At 44.8% G+C, this 19,329-nt stretch overlaps 1 protein-coding gene across 5 annotated transcripts in view; it reads right to left on the minus strand.

The window, feature by feature from the left end:
- LOC140070832 (capping protein, Arp2/3 and myosin-I linker protein 3-like) overlaps window positions 1-19,329 on the minus strand; it is an 813,581-nt gene that overhangs the window by 472,480 nt on the left and 321,772 nt on the right. For all 5 annotated transcript variants that reach the window (XR_011848999.1, XR_011848997.1, XR_011848998.1 and 2 more), the window contains exon 16: window positions 2,199-2,303. Coding sequence is in view for 2 of the 5 variants with exons in the window: in XM_072117787.1 (XP_071973888.1) it covers window positions 2,199-2,303 (105 nt within the window). In the remaining 3 variants the exon portion in view is untranslated. The remainder of the gene's footprint in view (window positions 1-2,198; window positions 2,304-19,329) is intronic.

Consider the following 19,329-nt stretch of genomic DNA (forward strand, 5'->3'; position numbering starts at 1 on the left):
GGATTATGTGAGAAAACTGCTGTCAAACTAATTTGATCAGCTTCCTCGAATATATAAGTTGTAGTTTTGTCCTGTGGGACTCTTTGGCTGTTGCTTTAATGCATTTGATATTGCTTATAACATCTTGGTGTGCCTTGTATAACCTATAAGTCTGAAGATAGTCCTCCTCCTCAGGTCAGAGTCCACTACACTATGGCAACCATGTGGGCTGAGTTTAGAAACTCATCCTTACAAGATATTTGTGCAGCTACTTGGCTTACACCACCTACATTCTTCAGATCTTATCGCATTGATGTATCCTCAACAGCAGAGTTATCTTTTGGCACGAAGGTTCTTCTAACTTCTGTTATCCCTCCCTAAACTTGATTCTTTGTAAATCTCTGGGTGCTGTCATGGCAATGGGGAAAGCAATAGTTTTTCCTACTAGTAACGTTGATTCCTTGAGCTACAACAGCACCGTCATTTCCCATCCGGGTGTTTTTTTTCTAACATGCGAACTAAACTTCTACCTATTACTGATGGAAGGACCCTCTCTCGGTGGGTGCTGTTGTGGTTTGAGCAAACAATGTTACAGGTTGTCAGGCTCCAGGGGTAGTGGATCCACCGGACAACCGCGGATAATGACGTAGGCTGACACTTGGCACCAGAGTCTACGTGGTACCCAGTTTTAACCAGAGCAAGCTGCAAAGCGGGTTGGACTTGCTGCGGCGTGGTACCACGAGGTTGTTCCACAGGTGTGACTTTGTCAGTGCTGGCGGCCAAGGTGAGGTACAGAGACGTTGAGCAGAATCGTGGTCGGGGACAGGCAGGAGGTCAGAACAGGCAGCACAGGATCGGAGTTGTGGATGTAGCAGAAGGTCAGGACGGACAGCAAGGGATCAAAGTCAACAACGGAACTGGGGTCATAACAGGAAATCACAATAACAGCACAGGGCATAGGAACAAAGCTTTCTCTAGGGCACAAGATATAAAGATCTGGCAGGGGACACAGGAAGAGGCTGGATATTTAACAGAATTGGCAGCCAGCCAGTGCTAATAAGCGGGGCCACCGACCCTTTAAATTTTACAGAGCCGGCGCTTGCGCGCCCTAGGAGAGGGGGCTGCGCACGCCAAGCCACGGGAGACAGCACTGGGACCTTGCAAGGTAATTGAGACAAAGGGGCACACGGGAGATTTTCAATGGTTTTTTTCACAATTCAGTTTTTCTCCACCGATCAGTGGTCAGAGGGAAAAATAATGTAGTCCCTTTCTTTCTTTTTTTTTTGTTCACCAAAAACATTGGATCATTGGGGAAAAAAATGGTGTGAAAAAGCTAATTGAAATGAAGTTCAGTAAGGCATCAGTTAATAATCACTGAAGAGAAAACTAGTCCATAAACTAGAATAGCTTCAGTAGAAAATCAATGATTCAGATAAAGAAGCCAATGTAAATCAGCCCTGAGGGACAGAAATCGATAGAAAAGGTTCAATGAAATCATACCTTTTGTGTGTACTAAAATCACATCTACCACCAGATTACTGATGGTAGACTGTCCACACAATTATTCACATTACCTTAGGGGTTGATGGCAGTGTTTTTTCTTCTTTTCAGGAATAAGCATGCGCAAGAACAGGTTTCTTTTGCAAAGAATGGTGTTCTCGCACATGTATGTGTGTGACGTCATTGGCTGTCTGAGGAGAGCTGGTGTGACAGAGGGGTGAATAATAAGTGCCGGGGAGGGAGTGTAATTAGCGGATGGTGGAGCCATGAGGCGCTCAGATGACGTCAGCCTGAGCACCTCATGCTCATTTACATATTTTTAGATAATGTATAAGATATATTCCTGTGAATTGCAGAGTTGTATGTGTTAGAAAGAATCAGAGTTTGACTTTGAAACACATGTAAAATATCAAATTTGTTGGTTATGTGTTACATAAAAAATGTATTTTTATGCTTCGTTAATAGAACTGAATCAATGATCACATTGCAAGGGTACTAGCAAATATCATTATTCTTTAAGGTATAAATATGTCGGTTTCTGCTTCAGGAATATTTTCAAAGTTTAAACAATAAAGTAGACATTTGTGTGTACAAAACAGAATATCTAGAGGAAAATGGTTAAAAATGTCACTGTTGTTCATACACTGAAAAAGGCAACAATAGAAGTATCACATATAAATAGTATTTATTTTAGAGCTATGCAATAAATAAGGGAATACCTTAGTACATCTGGTGGTAGTTTTGTCCCAGAAAGGTCAAGGTATTTAAGAGCAATAGCCTTCCTTAAAAACTTAGTAACAGCAGGAGATACATCTTTCACTTTTCTGAAAAATAATTGCAAGCACAAATCAGTATCAATAATTATGTATTAAAGGAAACCTACCACTTGGAGTGGCAGGTTTCTGATGGAAATACCGGGCACCAGCTCAGGGTGAGCTGGTGCCGGAGCTTATTTTCGTTAGTGTTTTAAACCGCGGTATCGCGGTTTAAAACACTTTTTAAACTTTATAGCCGGCGCAGGCAGGTACGCGCTCGGCGCTTACCATGCGCGCGGCTCTCATTCACTTCCTATGTAGCCGCGCGCATGGTAAGCGCCGAGCGCGTACCTGCCTGCGCCGGCTATAAAGTTTAAAAAGTGTTTTAAACCGCGATAACGCGGTTTAAAACACTAACGAAAATAAGCTCCGGCACCAGCTCACCCTGAGCTGGTGCCCGGTATTTCCATCAGAAACCTGCCACTACAAGTGGTAGGTTTCCTTTAAACAATATTTTAAGATATATTATTAAGTGAAGCTCTTATGAGACCCACCACCCAAAACTTCAGCTCACTGTCAATTAGTTCTCAAAGAAAAAAACTCAACAAGCCTATACAGTACATATGTGTGTACGTACGGTAAATATACTAATAATAAGCTCAACAGATTTTTATTCACAAAAGTCAATGGCCCTGATAAATCATACATTTTTTCAGATATTCATTTGTATTGTTGTCTAATATAGGCCTACTAGTGCCAGGAGCCATTTTAGTATTCAACCCTATTACCTCTTCATCTGAGATACCCAGGTTAGTGTTAGGGCACAGTTTATGTCTCATTCCATGTCACGCCATGTTTCTCCAACCTAGCTGAAGCGGACAACTGGCTAAACACTCCTCGCAGACCAACAAGATGCAGTAGAGACTTTTATTGCCGTTGACGTTGATGGACTGATCTTTTTTTCCGCTTTGAGCAATGAGTATATCCTATCCTGTCCTGTAATGGATCCTGCCTTTCTTATATCTTACTCTCTTACCCCTACTCTTACCTATCCATCCTCTTCATTCTCCTGCTCCACCTTTCACCACAATGGTTGAAGTTATACTCATTGCACAGTTTTTTATATATATGGTCAATTGTACTCCATTAATGCATTTATCTTGCCTTACATCTGTTAATTCTTAAAGTAGCCTAAATATTATGTTTAGGAGCTGACTACATGGAGCAATAGTCTGTGTAAGTTTGTCTAGCACACAGAATTCCCTATATAATTTGCCACTATAAATCACTATCGCTATATAACTCGATTAAACTTGTTTTTTTTATTATCCCTCCTATACAGGGCTTAGCCTCATATGTTTATTTTATTGAACGTATTTTTGAGGAAGGTCATAGGAGTAGTAGAATCCCATAAACAAAACTTAGTCTTTACCACCATTGGGTGACATGATTCCAACATAATTTGCCACTTGGTGTCCAACATAAACACCCTCCACTTAACCCACAACTTCCACTGGAGGGGATTCCTTCCTGATAGAACCCTTGGCTACTAGAAAAGACCATGGAGAATTTGTTTCTATCCATGGCCATATTGACTGCTGTCCTTACGTGCTTCTGGGTGTATACGTTCCCCCCTAACCTCTCCTCATCTATTTTACACGAAGGCAGCTTGCTACGCATCACAGTTCCCTCATGTCACTACTCTATGTGTGACTTTAATGCACGGCTTCATGCTACCCTTAAAAGATTCAGGCCAATCCTAGATACTCCCTTTCAATCTGGGTTCTCCTCCTTGATTGATGAACTTGGCTGGTTTGATTTATGGAGACTAAGAAAACCCTCTATCCAAGAATTCATTCTTTTTATAGCCCAGGTGGAAAAGACTACATACTAGGTTACAACTCTGCTGCACTACTTCTGCACTCTATAACTCGCACTCTGACCCCGACCCTTGCTGGATTTGGTTTTGCCTCCATCAATATAGATCAATTTGTAAAATTCCCCCCTTTTGGCCAACTCTTTTCCCCACCACTGATTACATACTTAGCCTAATATCTGAGTTCTTTGCCAGTAAACTAATTAATGATGACCACTCTTCTTTCCGGAATACCCTAATCATATTCCTTAGGCACAGTTTCTAGTCTGCCATGTCACATGTCAAAAAAGAATCTCATAGGGAAGATTTAGAACTGGCTTCTGCTTGTACTATATTGGAAGCAGCCCATGCAGTGCACACCAACAAAATGGCAGCATGGCTTATACCAGTGCACAATGCCTACACTGTTTATATGAAATAGAACTGTCAGTACCTGTCCAGCAACCGTGCAACCCCAACCAGGCTTGGCGCTAGATGTCAGACTAGGTAGGTGGTGGCGAACTCAGTCCCTGCGGTCTAAGGCCCTGCCTAAAGAAGATAAACCGCCCTGATAAGGGCGAACCCATTATCAAGAACCTATTCGACGGTCCCTGAGTGACCCTACAAGATGACAGGAAAACCTACTTCGTCTGACAGCTGCTAGATGGTGGAGCGGACAGGTAACCGGAATACAGATATAGGTCAGTGTTCACACTGGTAACAGAAACCGACACAAGACAGACAGGAAGGTGGGGTCACACTAGGAGATAAACAATACTGAGGGACAAACAACAGATACAGACAGACAAGTGAAGTAAAACAAACCGGGTCAAAACCAAGATGGCGGCAAAGATACAGATTCGTACAGTAAATAGAATGTTCAGTAGGCAAAGCAGAAGTCAATACACAGAATAGCAAGAAATGCAATGGCAAGAGCACTAGATAGACTGCAATAACCAGCACCAAATGAAGGACTGGGCAGAATGTAAGGCAGTAATGGACACTACCTCCAGCACTGACTGGCTCAGCCCGTCCATCACTTAAACCGCAGCTGCAGGCAAAACGAGTTCAAAGACACATGTAGCTTTCCCAGGATCAGAAATGGAGCTGTCAATCACAGGCAGCACTGGGTATGATTTTCCAGCAAGAAGCCTGAAACCTGATCCCATCAGAACAATTTGCAAGTTCTGACAAGAACATTGTAGATCTTTCTTTGCTACTTCGATACTTTAAAACTGGTAATCAATTCAGTTGCCTTCTAGCCTAATTATTAGCTTGCTATCAATAAATGGTTAACGTCAAATTTTATTCATCATCTCAAGGGTATTGTTGAGTGCCTACCTTCTTATGTCAGGGACACATCGGACCTACTTTAAAGGATTGAGGGAATACAGCTAGAGGATGACATGATCCTAGTGACGCGTCACTAGGATCATGTCTTCCTCTAGCTGTATTCCCTCAATTCTTTGAAGTAGGTCAGATGTGTCCCTGACATAAGATCCTAGGGACGCGTCACTAGGATCATGTGAACTTGCCACCAAACACCAAAAAGAATCATAAAGGGAACTAATAAAATTTGACGTTAACCATTTATTTATAGCAAGCTATAAAGAGTCACGCTACACAAGCATTAGACATGAAGATGGCTGGAGTTCGTCCTCTCACACAATTATTTTGTGTTTGGGGGTCCTTCTTCCTACAGCTCTACGGCACGGAAAATACGTCAATTTGTTCCTGAGGCTGTGAGAGAGGGACCTCCTAACAGACGAGCAGGATTTCGGGATGGATCACACCATTTTATGGGTGCGTTACATCGATAACATCCTAGTCGTCTGGAGGGGTACGACCCAGCAGTTGGAGATGTTTCTTCAAAGATTAAATTTGAATGGTGTCATCACTAAGCTGATCCACCACATCAGCAGAAATAAAGTCGAGTTCTTGGACGTTACAATAAGCCGTAATCAATTTGGCTTTCTCCACTCTGATGTTCACAGAAAAGACACTTCTGTAAATGCATGTCATCTTTACACCCAATTGAGACTATCAATGCCATACCAACTGGACAATATCTGCGGATACGGAGAATAAGGAAGATTTTAAAAAACAAGCAGACGAACTGAAAAGAAGATTCCATGACCGCAGCTATAGCCAACGTTCCCTCAGGAAAGCATACACCTGAGTACACCAAGTTGTACACCAAGTTGAGGCTGGAACTTCTCTACCTGAAGCCAAAAATTGGGAGGTAAGATTTATCTTGAATTACCATTGTCAATGGGACAAAATGAGAAACATACTTTAGCGTTATTGGCTGATATTGAGATCAGGCAAATCTTAGCACAGTATCTCCCTCTCAGACCAGGCATCACTGCCTGGAGAGCAAATTATCTAAAGGACCTCTTAGTGAAGAGTCACTATGAGAAGAAAGAAATTAGCACATTCCTAAACACTAGGGGACCAAGATGGGGGTGTAAACCTTGCGGGAATTGTGTGGTATGTCCAAATGTAGAAAGAACCGACAAATTTGTTGATTCCTCAAGATAGAGGGAATTTAAAATCACAGATCCTATAACTTGTAAAACTAAATCTTAAATCCCCATTATTCAAAATTTGGGCAAGAAAATACACTCCCTTCCCTATTCAAAACCTTGAATAATCTAAAAGTGTTAAATCTATCGGTAAACCCCCACAGTGGTGTACAATCTAAAAATTCCTTATATTGTAACCTCTCTTTAGTTCTTTCCCAAACCCAGTTCATTAATTCAAACATAGGATACTGTGCTTTGAATTTTTTTTTGAGAAGATTCCAGATTCCAATAGTGTCCAAATATTATAGAATCTTATATTTCTCATTTAGTGTATACTTTATCATGAAACAATCGTGATCCTCTATATTTTGCCATTATGCTGCTATAAAAAAAGAAAAAAAATCCAGAAGGGCAAGCCCCCTTCATCTATTTTTGAATATAATTTAAATTTATACGCGCCTTCTTCCCATTCCATACAAACTCCCTCAACAAGGTGTTCAACACATTTCTAACTTTATTTTATATAATTACAGGACTATTTTGAAACTTGAAGAGAATCTGGGGCAATATTATCAATTTAAACAATACTCTGGCTGCCATTGACAAATTCATTTTTCTCCATACTGTCTTATATTGTGAATCAAAGGTTTAATATTTAAAGTAACATAATCCTTTAAATTTTTGCTAACCATTATCCCTAAGTACCTCATTTTATCTAGCACTGGGAGTTGACCTATTATCGGGGCCGACTGAACTATTGGGTCCAGAGGTAGGCATGATGACTTGCTCCAATTGAAACATATGCCTGAGAATTTACCATGTTTTCTTAAAAGTTCAAAAATGTATTTAATACTATGCTCATAGTTGTCCAAAAACAATAGCATGTCATCTGCGTATAACTGAAGTCTGGATTCTCCCCACCTAAAGTTACTAGATGCTCTTAAGTTGCACGCCAAAGACTCTAACGCTACTGCAAACAAGAGTGGGGAGAGAGGGCACCCCTGTCTTGTGCCTCTGTATAATTGCCAACTCTTGCTGAGGCAATTTTACATTTGCTTTAGTCTCCAGATTTCATTGATCTAAGCCAGACTTTCCAAACACTCTTGTGGGATAAATAGCCAACCATTTTGGTTACTTCTGAAGCTCTCAAAGGGTTAAGAATTAGAGATGAGCGAACATGCTCGTCCGAGCTTGATGCTCGGTCGAGCATTAGGGTACTCGAAACTGCTCGTTACTCGGACGAATACTTCGCCCGCTCGAGAAAATGGCAGCTCCCGCCGTTTTGCTTTTTGGCGGCCAGAAACAGAGCCAATCACAAGCCAGGAGACTCTGCACTCCACCCAGCATGACGTGGTACCCTTACACGTCGATAGCAGTGGTTGGCTGGCCAGATCAGGTGACCCTGGGATAGACTAGCCGCTGGCCGCGCTGCTCGGATCATTCTGTCTCTGGATGCCGCTAGGGAGAGAGCTGCTGCTGGTCAGGGAAAGCGTTAGGGTGTTCTATTAGCTTACTGTTAGGCAGGAGTGATTCTCAAAGAACCCAACAGCCCTTCTTAGGGCTACAATAACGTTCTACTTTTTTTATTTTAATTTGCATCTATTACCATTTTGTGAGGAATTAGCAGGGGGACTTGCTACCGTTGTGTTTAGCTCTTAGTGGCACACATATCCATAGCAAAGACCGAAGTGGGAAAATTCAGTAGGGGTTGGATTTCTATTAGGCAATAACTCAGTGTCATCTCATCTGGCATAGTAGTGTGCTTCCTTTGATACTTGGCTAGAAAATAGCCATAGGAGAATACAAACAGCTTCTTGAAGCCTACAGTAGCATTCTATATATTTGATTTCTGGTTGATCTGCTGGTGGCTGTAGTTTCTGCAGTGCATGTACTTGCCAATTCTGAGCAATTTGTAGTGAGACTTGCGACCGCTGTGTTCTGCGCTTAGTGGCGCACATATCCATAGCAAAGGCCGAAGTGGCAAAATTCAGTAGGGGTTGGATTTCTATTAGGCAATAACTCAGTGTCATCTCATCTGGCATAGTAGTGTGCTTCCTTTGATACTTGGCTAGAAAATAGCCATAGGAGAATACAAACAGCTTCTTGAAGCCTACAGTAGCGTTCTATATATTTGATTTCTGGTTGATCTGCTGGTGGCTGTAGTTTCTGCAGTGCATGTACTTGCCAATTCTGAGCAATTTGTAGTGAGACTTGCGACCGCTGTGTTCTGCGCTTAGTGGCGCACATATCCATAGCAAAGGCCGAAGTGGCAAAATTCAGTAGGGGTTGGATTTCTATTAGGCAATAACTCAGTGTCATCTCATCTGGCATAGTAGTGTGCTTCCTTTGATACTTGGCTAAAAAATAGCCATAGGAGAATACAAACAGCTTCTTGAAGCCTACAGTAGCGTTCTATATATTTGATTTCTGGTTGATCTGCTGGTGGCTGTAGTTTCTGCAGTGCATGTACTTGCCAATTCTGAGCAATTTGTAGTGAGACTTGCGACCGCTGTGTTCTGCGCTTAGTGGCGCACATATCCATAGCAAAGGCCGAAGTGGCAAAATTCAGTAGGGGTTGGATTTCTATTAGGCAATAACTCAGTGTCATCTCATCTGGCATAGTAGTGTGCTTCCTTTGATACTTGGCTAGAAAATAGCCATAGGAGAATACAAACAGCTTCTTGAAGCCTACAGTAGCGTTCTATATATTTGATTTCTGGTTGATCTGCTGGTGGCTGTAGTTTCTGCAGTGCATGTACTTGCCAATTCTGAGCAATTTGTAGTGAGACTTGCGACCGCTGTGTTCTGCGCTTAGTGGCGCACATATCCATAGCAAAGGCCGAAGTGGCAAAATTCAGTAGGGGTTGGATTTCTATTAGGCAATAACTCAGTGTCATCTCATCTGGCATAGTAGTGTGCTTCCTTTGATACTTGGCTAGAAAATAGCCATAGGAGAATACAAACAGCTTCTTGAAGCCTACAGTAGCGTTCTATATATTTGATTTCTGGTTGATCTGCTGGTGGCTGTAGTTTCTGCAGTGCATGTACTTGCCAATTCTGAGCAATTTGTAGTGAGACTTGCGACCGCTGTGTTCTGCGCTTAGTGGCGCACATATCCATAGCAAAGGCCGAAGTGGCAAAATTCAGTAGGGGTTGGATTTCTATTAGGCAATAACTCAGTGTCATCTCATCTGGCATAGTAGTGTGCTTCCTTTGATACTTGGCTAGAAAATAGCCATAGGAGAATACAAACAGCTTCTTGAAGCCTACAGTAACGTTCTATATATTTGATTTCTGGTTGATCTGCTGGTGGCTGTAGTTTCTGCAGTGCATGTAATTGCCAATTCTGAGCAATTTGTAGTGAGACTTGCGACCGCTGTGTTCTGCGCTTAGTGGCGCACATATCCATAGAAAAGGCCGAAGTGGCAAAATTCAGTAGGGGTTGGATTTCTATTAGGCAATAACTCAGTGTCATCTCATCTGGCATAGTAGTGTGCTTCCTTTGATACTTGGCTAGAAAATAGCCATAGGAGAATACAAACAGCTTCTTGAAGCCTACAGTAGCGTTCTATATATTTGATTTCTGGTTGATCTGCTGGTGGCTGTAGTTTCTGCAGTGCATGTACTTGCCAATTCTGAGCAATTTGTAGTGAGACTTGCGACCGCTGTGTTCTGCGCTTAGTGGCGCACATATCCATAGCAAAGGCCGAAGTGGCAAAATTCAGTAGGGGTTGGATTTCTATTAGGCAATAACTCAGTGTCATCTCATCTGGCATAGTAGTGTGCTTCCTTTGATACTTGGCTAGAAAATAGCCATAGGAGAATACAAACAGCTTCTTGAAGCCTACAGTAGCGTTCTATATATTTGATTTCTGGTTGATCTGCTGGTGGCTGTAGTTTCTGCAGTGCATGTACTTGCCAATTCTGAGCAATTTGTAGTGAGACTTGCGACCGCTGTGTTCTGCGCTTAGTGGCGCACATATCCATAGCAAAGGCCGAAGTGGCAAAATTCAGTAGGGGTTGGATTTCTATTAGGCAATAACTCAGTGTCATCTCATCTGGCATAGTAGTGTGCTTCCTTTGATACTTGGCTAGAAAATAGCCATAGGAGAATACAAACAGCTTCTTGAAGCCTACAGTAGCGTTCTATATATTTGATTTCTGGTTGATCTGCTGGTGGCTGTAGTTTCTGCAGTGCATGTACTTGCCAATTCTGAGCAATTTGTAGTGAGACTTGCGACCGCTGTGTTCTGCGCTTAGTGGCGCACATATCCATAGCAAAGGCCGAAGTGGCAAAATTCAGTAGGGGTTGGATTTCTATTAGGCACTAACTCAGTGTCATCTCATCTGGCATAGTAGTGTGCTTCCTTTGATACTTGGCTAGAAAATAGCCATAGCAATAGGATAGGATTGTTTGGTTTTAAAAACTCAAAAAAAAACAAAAAACACAAAAAAAAAAAAAAAACACAAAAAAACACAAAAAAAAAAAAAGAAGTAAAAAAAAAAAAAAAGTTATAACTCTCATTTTAAAAATGTTTAACCCGAGGGCTAGGGGTAGAGGACGAGGGCGGGGACGTGGGCATCCAACTACTGCAGGGGTCAGAGGCCGTGGTCCTGGGCGGGGTGAGACACCACCTGCTGATGAGGGAGCAGGGGAACGCCGCAGAGCTACACTCCCTAGGTTCATGTCTGAAGTTACTGGGACTCGTGGTAGAGCACTGTTGAGGCCAGAACAGTGCGAACAGGTGATGTCGTGGATTGCTGACAATGCTTCGAGCAATTTGTCCACCACCAGTCAGTCTTCCACGCAGTCCACCCATGTCACCGAAATCCCCACTCCTCCAGCTCCTGCACCTCAGCCTCCTCCCCCCCAGTCTGCCCCCTCCCAGGAAAATTTGCCATTTGAACCGGCATACTCTGAGGAACTGTTTTCTGGACCCTTCCCACAGTCACAAACCACTTGTCCGGTTGCTGCTGAGCAATTTTCCGATGCCCAGGTTTTCCACCAGTCACAGTCTGTGGGTGATGATGACCTTCTTGACGTAGTGGAAGTGTGTAAAGAGGTGTCCGACGATGAGGAGACACGGTTGTCAGACAGTGGGGAAGTTGTTGTCAGGGCAGGAAGTCCGAGGGGGGAGCAGACTGAGGGATCGGAGGATGATGAGGTGACAGACCCAAGCTGGGTTGAGAGGCCGGGTGAACACAGTGCTTCTGAGACGGAGGAGAGTCCTCGACCTGAACAGGTTGGAAGAGGCAGTGGTGGGGCCAGACGGAGAGGCAGGGCCAGAGCTGGTGCATCAGCGCCACTGTCAACTAGTGAAGCTCCCGTGGTGAGGGCTCTTGCGGCGAGGGCTAGATCTTCAGAAGTGTGGAGGTTCTTTAAGGAAACACCGGATGACCGACGGACTGTGGTGTGCAACATTTGCCAAACCAGGCTCAGCAGGGGTTCCACCACTACTAGCTTAACTACCACCAGTATGCGCAGGCATATGAATGCTAAGCACCCCACTCAGTGGCAACAAGCCCGTTCACCTCCGGCCGTGCACACCACTGCTCCTTCCCCTGTGTCAGCTGCTAGTCAGCCCCCTGCCCAGGACCCTGGCACAAAAACCCCATCGTCGCCTCCACGATCCTCCACAGCATCCACCAGCGTTCAGCTCTCCATACCCCAGACGCTGGAGCGGAAACGCAAATATAGTGCAACCCACCCGCACGCCCAAGCCCTTAATGTCCACATCTCCAGATTGCTTAGCCTGGAGATGCTGCCCTATAGGCTAGTAGAGACCGAGGCCTTTCGCAACCTCATGGCGGCGGCCGCCCCTCGGTATTCGGTCCCCAGCCGCCACTACTTTTCCCGATGTGCCGTCCCAGCCCTGCACCAGCACGTGTCAGACAACATCATCCGTGCCCTGACCAACGCCGTTTCTGACAAGGTCCACCTGACCACGGACACGTGGACGAGTGCTGCCGGGCAGGGCCACTATATATCGCTGACGGCACATTGGGTTAACTTGGTGGAGGCTGGGACCGAGTCTGACCCTGGGGATGCTCATATACTGCCGACGCCGAGGATTGCGGGGCCTACCTCGGTCCAGGTGTTTCAGGCCTACTATGCCTCCTCCTCCTCCCACCCCTCCTCCACCTCCTCCTCCGAACTACCATCCGTGGGCACGGCGCCATCAGTCGGTAGCTCTAGGCACAGCAGCAGTGCCGTCGCTAAGCGACAGCAGGCGGTGCTCAAACTGCTGAGCCTAGGCGACAAAAGGCACACCGCCCAAGAGCTATTACAGGGCATCACGGCGCAGACTGATCTGTGGCTGGCACCGCTGAACCTCAAGCCGGGAATGGTTGTGTGTGACAACGGCCGTAACCTGGTGGCGGCTCTGCAACTCGGCAGACTGACACATGTGCCATGCCTGGCCCATGTGTTAAATCTGATAGTGCAGCGTTTCCTCAAGACATACCCCAATCTGTCTGATTTGCTCACGAAGGTGCGCCGCATCTGTGCGCATTTCAGGAAGTCCAGCCCAGATGCTGCCACTCTCAGGGCAGCGCAGCGCCGCCTCCAACTGCCCGCTCACCGACTGTTGTGCGACGTGCCCACGAGGTGGAATTCAACACTGACCATGTTATCCAGAGTTTACCAGCAGCGCAGAGCGATTGTAGACTGCCAGATGTCAACTTCCACCAGAACTGGTAGTCAGGTCAGTCAGCTTCCTCAAGTCTACAATGAGGAGTGGACGTGGATGTCTGATATCTGTCAGGTGCTGAGTAACTTTGAGGAGTCAACACAGATGGTCAGTGGCGATGCCGCCATCATCAGCCTCACCATCCCGCTGCTTGGCCTGTTGAAAAACTCTCTGGTCAGCATGAAGTCGGAAGCTTTGCGCTCGTCACAAGAGACGGGGGAAGAATATTCCCTTGTTGATAGCCAAAGCACCCTGAGGTCTGTTTCTCAGCGCATATCGGAGGAGGTGGAGGTGGAGGAGGATGAGGAGGAAGAGGAGGAGAATGTTGGCGAGACACAAGAGGGGACCATTGTTGAGTCCTTCACTGTTCAGCGTGTATGGGCAGAAGAAGAGGAGTTGGAGGAGTTGGAGGAGGAGGAAATGGACAGTCAGGCCAGTGAGGGGAGTGAATTCTTACGCGTTGGTACTCTGGCGCATATGGCAGATTTCATGCTAGGCTGCCTATCCCGTGACCCTCGCGTTCAAAGAATTTATTCCAGCACCGATTACTGGGTGTTCACTCTCCTGGACCCACGGTACAAGCAAAATCTTGCCACTCTCATCCCTGCAGAGGAAAGGAGTGTGAGAATGCATGAATACCAGCAGGCCCTGGTGCACAAGCTGAAACAGTATTTCCCTTCTGACAGCGCTAGCGGCAGAGTGCGTAGTTCTGCGGGACAAGTAGCGAGGGAGAGTAGGCGAGCAGGCAGCTTGTCCAGCACTGGCAAGGGTACGCTTTACAAGGCTTTTGCCAGCTTTATGTCATCCCAGCAAGACACTGTCACCTGTCCCCAGTCTCGGCAGAGTAGGGCTGATCTTTACAGAAAGATGGTGAGGGAGTACGTAGCTGACCATACCATCGTCCTAAATGATCACACAGCTCCCTACAACTACTGGGTTTCAAAGCTGGACATGTGGCACGAACTGGCGCTGTACGCCTTGGAGGTTCTTGCCTGCCCTGCCGCTAGCGTCTTGTCCGAGCGGGTTTTCAGTGCAGCTGGTGGCATCATCACCGATAAGCGTACACGCCTGTCGACTGACAGCGCTGACAGGCTGACGCTTATTAAGATGAATAAAGGCTGGATTTCTCAGAATTTCCAATCTCCACCAGGTGAAGGAAGCTCAACCTGAATAATTGATCCACTCCTCCTCCTCCTCCTCATTTTCCTCCTTCTCCTCCTCTTTGTACAGTAAAGCAGAGGAAAATGGCTATTTTTTGACAGGGCCCACTGGCTCTTGCTATAGTACTTCATGCATTTAATTTTTCTGGAGGGCCACCTACCCGGTCCTCTGTTTGAAACAATTTTTGTGAGTGCCACATACAGGCACTCAATCTATTCCATTTTTCTGGAGGGCCACCTACCCGGTCCTCTGTTTTAAAAAATTTTTGGGACTGCCACATACAGGCACTCAATCTATTCCATTTTACTGGAGGGCCACCTACCTGCTCCTCTGGTTTGAAACATTTTTGGGACTGCCACATACAGGCACTCAATCTATTCCATTTTACTGCAGGGCCACCTACCTGCTCCTCTGGTTTGAACAATTTTTGGGACTGCCACATACAGGCACTCAATCTATTCCATTTTACTGGAGGGCCACCTACCTGCTCCTCTGGTTTGAAACATTTTTGGGACTGCCACATACAGGCACTCAATCTATTCCATTTTACTGCAGGGCCACCTACCTGCTCCTCTGGTTTGAACAATTTTTGGGACTGCCACATACAGGCACTCAATCTATTCCATTTTACTGGAGGGCCACCTACCTGCTCCTCTGGTTTGAAACATTTTTGGGACTGCCACATACAGGCACTCAATCTATTCCATTTTACTGCAGGGCCACCTACCTGCTCCTCTGGTTTGAAGAATTTTTGGGACTGCCACATACAGGCACTCAATCTATTCCATTTTACTGGAGGGCCACCTACCTGCTCCTCTGGTTTGAAGAATTTTTGGGACTGCCACATACAGGCACTCAATCTATTCCATTTTACTGGAGGGCCACCTACCTGCTCCTCTGGTTTGAAACATTTTTGGGACTGCCACATACAGGCACTCAATCTATTCCATTTTACTGGAGGGCCACCTACCTGCTCCTCTGGTTTGAAAAATGTTTGGGACTGCCACATACAGGCACTATCCAAATTAAATTGTCTCCATAGCAGCCTCCACACGTTGTCTCCATTGCTACCTCCAAAAGTCGTCCATATAGCTGCCTCCATACATCGTCCCTTTATCAAACGAGGTGTGTCAGGCAGAAATTTGGGTTGTTTTCATGGATTCCACATCAAAGTTGTTAACTTTGTCGCCACCCTGCTGTGTTATCCACAAAATATACTGGCAAACTTTTACCATTTAGGGATATTATTTCAGCGCTTCTTGCGCATCTGTTTACATTCCCCTCACCCGGCATATCCTAAACTTATAAGAACGCTACTACACTTGATCTTATACAAAAGGTTCTTAGAAGTGCTGTTTGGGGAGTAGCCTAGAGACAGGGGCTTGGATTGGCGAAAGCTCGCCTGGCAGCGGAGCGCCAGCTCCATGCGCATCATGCGCTTCTTGCGCATCTGTTTACATTCCCCTCACCCGCCATATCCCAAACTTATAAGAACGCTACTACACTTAACTTGGTGCAGGCTGGGACCGAGTCTGACCCTGGGGCTGCTCATATACTGGCGACGCAGAGAATTGCGGGGCCTACCTCGGTCCAGGTCTCAAAGGCCTACTATACCTCCTCCCACCCCTCCTCCACCTCCTCCTCCTCCGAATTACCATCCGTGGGCATGGCGCCATCAGTCGGTAGCTCTAGGCACAGCAGCAGTGCCGTCGCTAAGCGACAGCAGGCGGTGCTGAAACTGCTGAGCCTAGGCGATAAAAGGCACACCGCCCAAGAGCTATTACAGGGCATTCCACATCAAAGTTGTTAACTTTGTCGCCACCCTGCTGTGTAATCCACAAAATATACTGGCAAACTTTTACCATTTAGGGATATTATTTCAGCGCTTCTTGCGCATCTGTTTACATTCCCCTCACCCGGCATATCCTAAACTTATAAGAACGCTACTACACTTGATCTTATACAAAAGGTTCTTAGAAGTGCTGTTTGGGGAGTAGCCTAGAAACAGGGGCTTGGATTGGCGAAAGCTCGCCTGGCTGCAGAGCGCCAGCTCCATCACAAGATCCAACTAACATAGTTGCAGCACCTTTAATCTACTACTAGTTCACTGCCTCCATAATAATAATAATCTTTATTTATATAGCGTCATCATATTCTGCAGCGCTTTACAAATCATAGGAAACAAATACAAATGTAATGTAACAGAGCACAACATTTGTATGGAACAACAGGAGTGAGGTCCCTGCTCGCCAGAGCTTACGGTTTATGAAGATGATGGGGTAACACGAGGTAAAAGAATATTTAATGGTCAAGCCATTCTTCTTAGGGAATAGAAAAAAATAAAATAAATGGAATTGCTGTCGCTTGAAACACTCAGCCGTCATCTTATATACCAGGTCCAGGGTGAATGGGACTGCAGAGAAGTCTGGTGCCTGTTGGTTGCTGGATAACAGATGGGAGGACGACACAGGACGGGTTAGTAGAAGAGTTAAAACTTCATGCAGTTAATGAGTGTTATAGGCTTGCCTAAAGAAATGGGTTTTAAGAGCACGTTTGAAACTTTGGAGGTTAGGTATTAGTCTGATAGTCCGGGGCAGAGCATTCCATAGAATTGGTGCAGCTCTAGAGAAGTCTTGGAGACGCGAGTGGGAGGTCCGCACTAGGGTAGAGGTTAATCTAAGATCACTGGCGGATCTAAGAGCACGGGTTGGGCGATAGACTGAGATAAGAGAGGAGAGGTAGGGGGGTGCAGCATTATACAGAGCTTTATGGATGAGGGTTATTATTATTTTAAACTATTCGAAAGGAGACTGGCAGCAAGTGCAGCGACTGGCATGAACTGTAAGCATACATGGTCCCCTTATCAAACGAGCTGTGTCAGGCAGAATTTGGGGTTGTTTTCATGGCTTCCATGTTAACTTTGTCGCCACCCTGCTGTGTAATCCACAAAATATACTGGCAAACTTTTATCATGTAGCGATATTATTTGAGCGCTTCTTGCTCACCTCCTTTGGTTCCTCTCTGCCACCCATTGGTTTGAAGCCTGAGTCCATTTAGGGTATGTCGCCATGCCACTCTCTAGCCTGCCGCTGCTGCCGCTGCCTCTGCATGCCGTCCCCTATAGTGTCAGGGTCAATTATTGGATGTTTTAGATGCTATCTAGCTTCATTCTGTCACTCTGTCATGGCCATGCTGTTGCCCATAATTTTGGCATAATGGTGCGATTAGGCAGCCTCAGAGGCATCCATGCATGCTGCCCCTGCTGTTTCCTGTCCATTTCCGTGGTGTTTCCATCCTTTTCTGAGGTTCCCAGGTGTTTGGCCAAGCTTCCCTGTGCAGAGCCTTGGTCCCCTTGAAAAATGCTCGAGTCTCCCATTGACTTCAATGGGGTTCGTTATTCGAGACGAGCACTCGAGCATCGGGAAAAGTTCGTCTCGAATAACGAGTACCCGAGCATTTTAGTGTTCGCTCATCTCTATTAAGAATCCTTTTAAAAGTTGTTTTAATAGTTTGAGACTTACAATTTTGAAAACGGGGTGATTCATTGGGGTTTCGAACATAAAACTCATTAAAAACAAAAATGATCTCCAAAAAATGTAATACAGAAATTTTGATTTGTAAGTAGTTTGATATGGTAATAAACTATAAAGACATTTTAAAAGCGATGATAAAATAGAGTAATAGAGCAGACTTATGAAAAATGTTAGCTAGTAAATAATTTGGGTGGTAAAAACACCTCTCTGAAAAGGAGATAGTATTGAAAATGGTGAATAAATAAATGCAAAGTATTAACCAGAAAGAAAAGTTGGATGCGAACACAGGATAAAACAATAACAACAATATTTATTAATTCATCAAAAGACAATAATCACAGGACATCAAAAAATTTTAAACACTTAAAAATACACCTGAGGAAGTCACCGGACTGGAGACGATACACGTGGGTCTCGCTCCACTCCCTATCTCTCTGACTAGCTTGCCTTCTCTTCCACTAGGCACAATATGTTACATCTTTTGGGTATTGTATGATTAGGCTTGCGGTCATTTTAGACTATGGATTATTTTGCACAGCTCACTTTACTGCAATATTTGTATCCATGTGGATTTATGTTGATTACGATGTTTGATTTATAAGTTATCTGTTTACTTGTGTACCATTAGATTGAGAGTTTAGGGCACTACTGCCCTTGGTAGCTATATATACCCGTTGGGTGTATTTTTAAGTGTTTTAATTTTTTGATGTCCTGTGGTTATTGTCTTTTGATGAATTAATAAATATTGTTAATATTGTTTGATCCTGTGTTCGCATCCAACTTTTCATTCTGGTTAATAATGTATATTATAATACATAGGGAGCGTGGTTTGGTCTTTAAACAATGCTGTGTTTTTGTATGACACGCACATGACAGCTGCCACTCTTAGAATCGCTTCACTGTTCAATTCCATGGGCACTTACAGAGGCCAACTTCACCAAATAAGCGAAGCAGGAATGCAGCCTGACAAGGTAACGTCTGTGCCAGCTCGAAAGGACTGAGCTAAAGGTCAAGATCCCACTATAACATCAAAGAGTGCACTCTTTTTACACTGACATCAGATGATTCCATAGATGATGACAGAACCTGTTCTGTTAAACGCAGATACATGTAGAACCCCCCAAAAGAGTGCAGAGGGTGTCGGCAGTAATTTTGCATTGACGTCACTGATCATTTTGCCCTTCATTTCATTTGTCAGTGTCCGCTTTCAATCAGTCAATAATCCATCATCAGTATTGCTAAAGCAAAATACAAACAGGACTGGATCCAAAACAGAGATGACCAGTAAATGGGATATTTGCATGTCCTCTGTGTTCTGAATCCACTCCTGCT

The sequence above is a fragment of the Engystomops pustulosus genome, chromosome 7 (genome assembly GCF_040894005.1).
Source record: "Engystomops pustulosus chromosome 7, aEngPut4.maternal, whole genome shotgun sequence".
Taxonomy (NCBI): domain Eukaryota; kingdom Metazoa; phylum Chordata; class Amphibia; order Anura; family Leptodactylidae; genus Engystomops; species Engystomops pustulosus.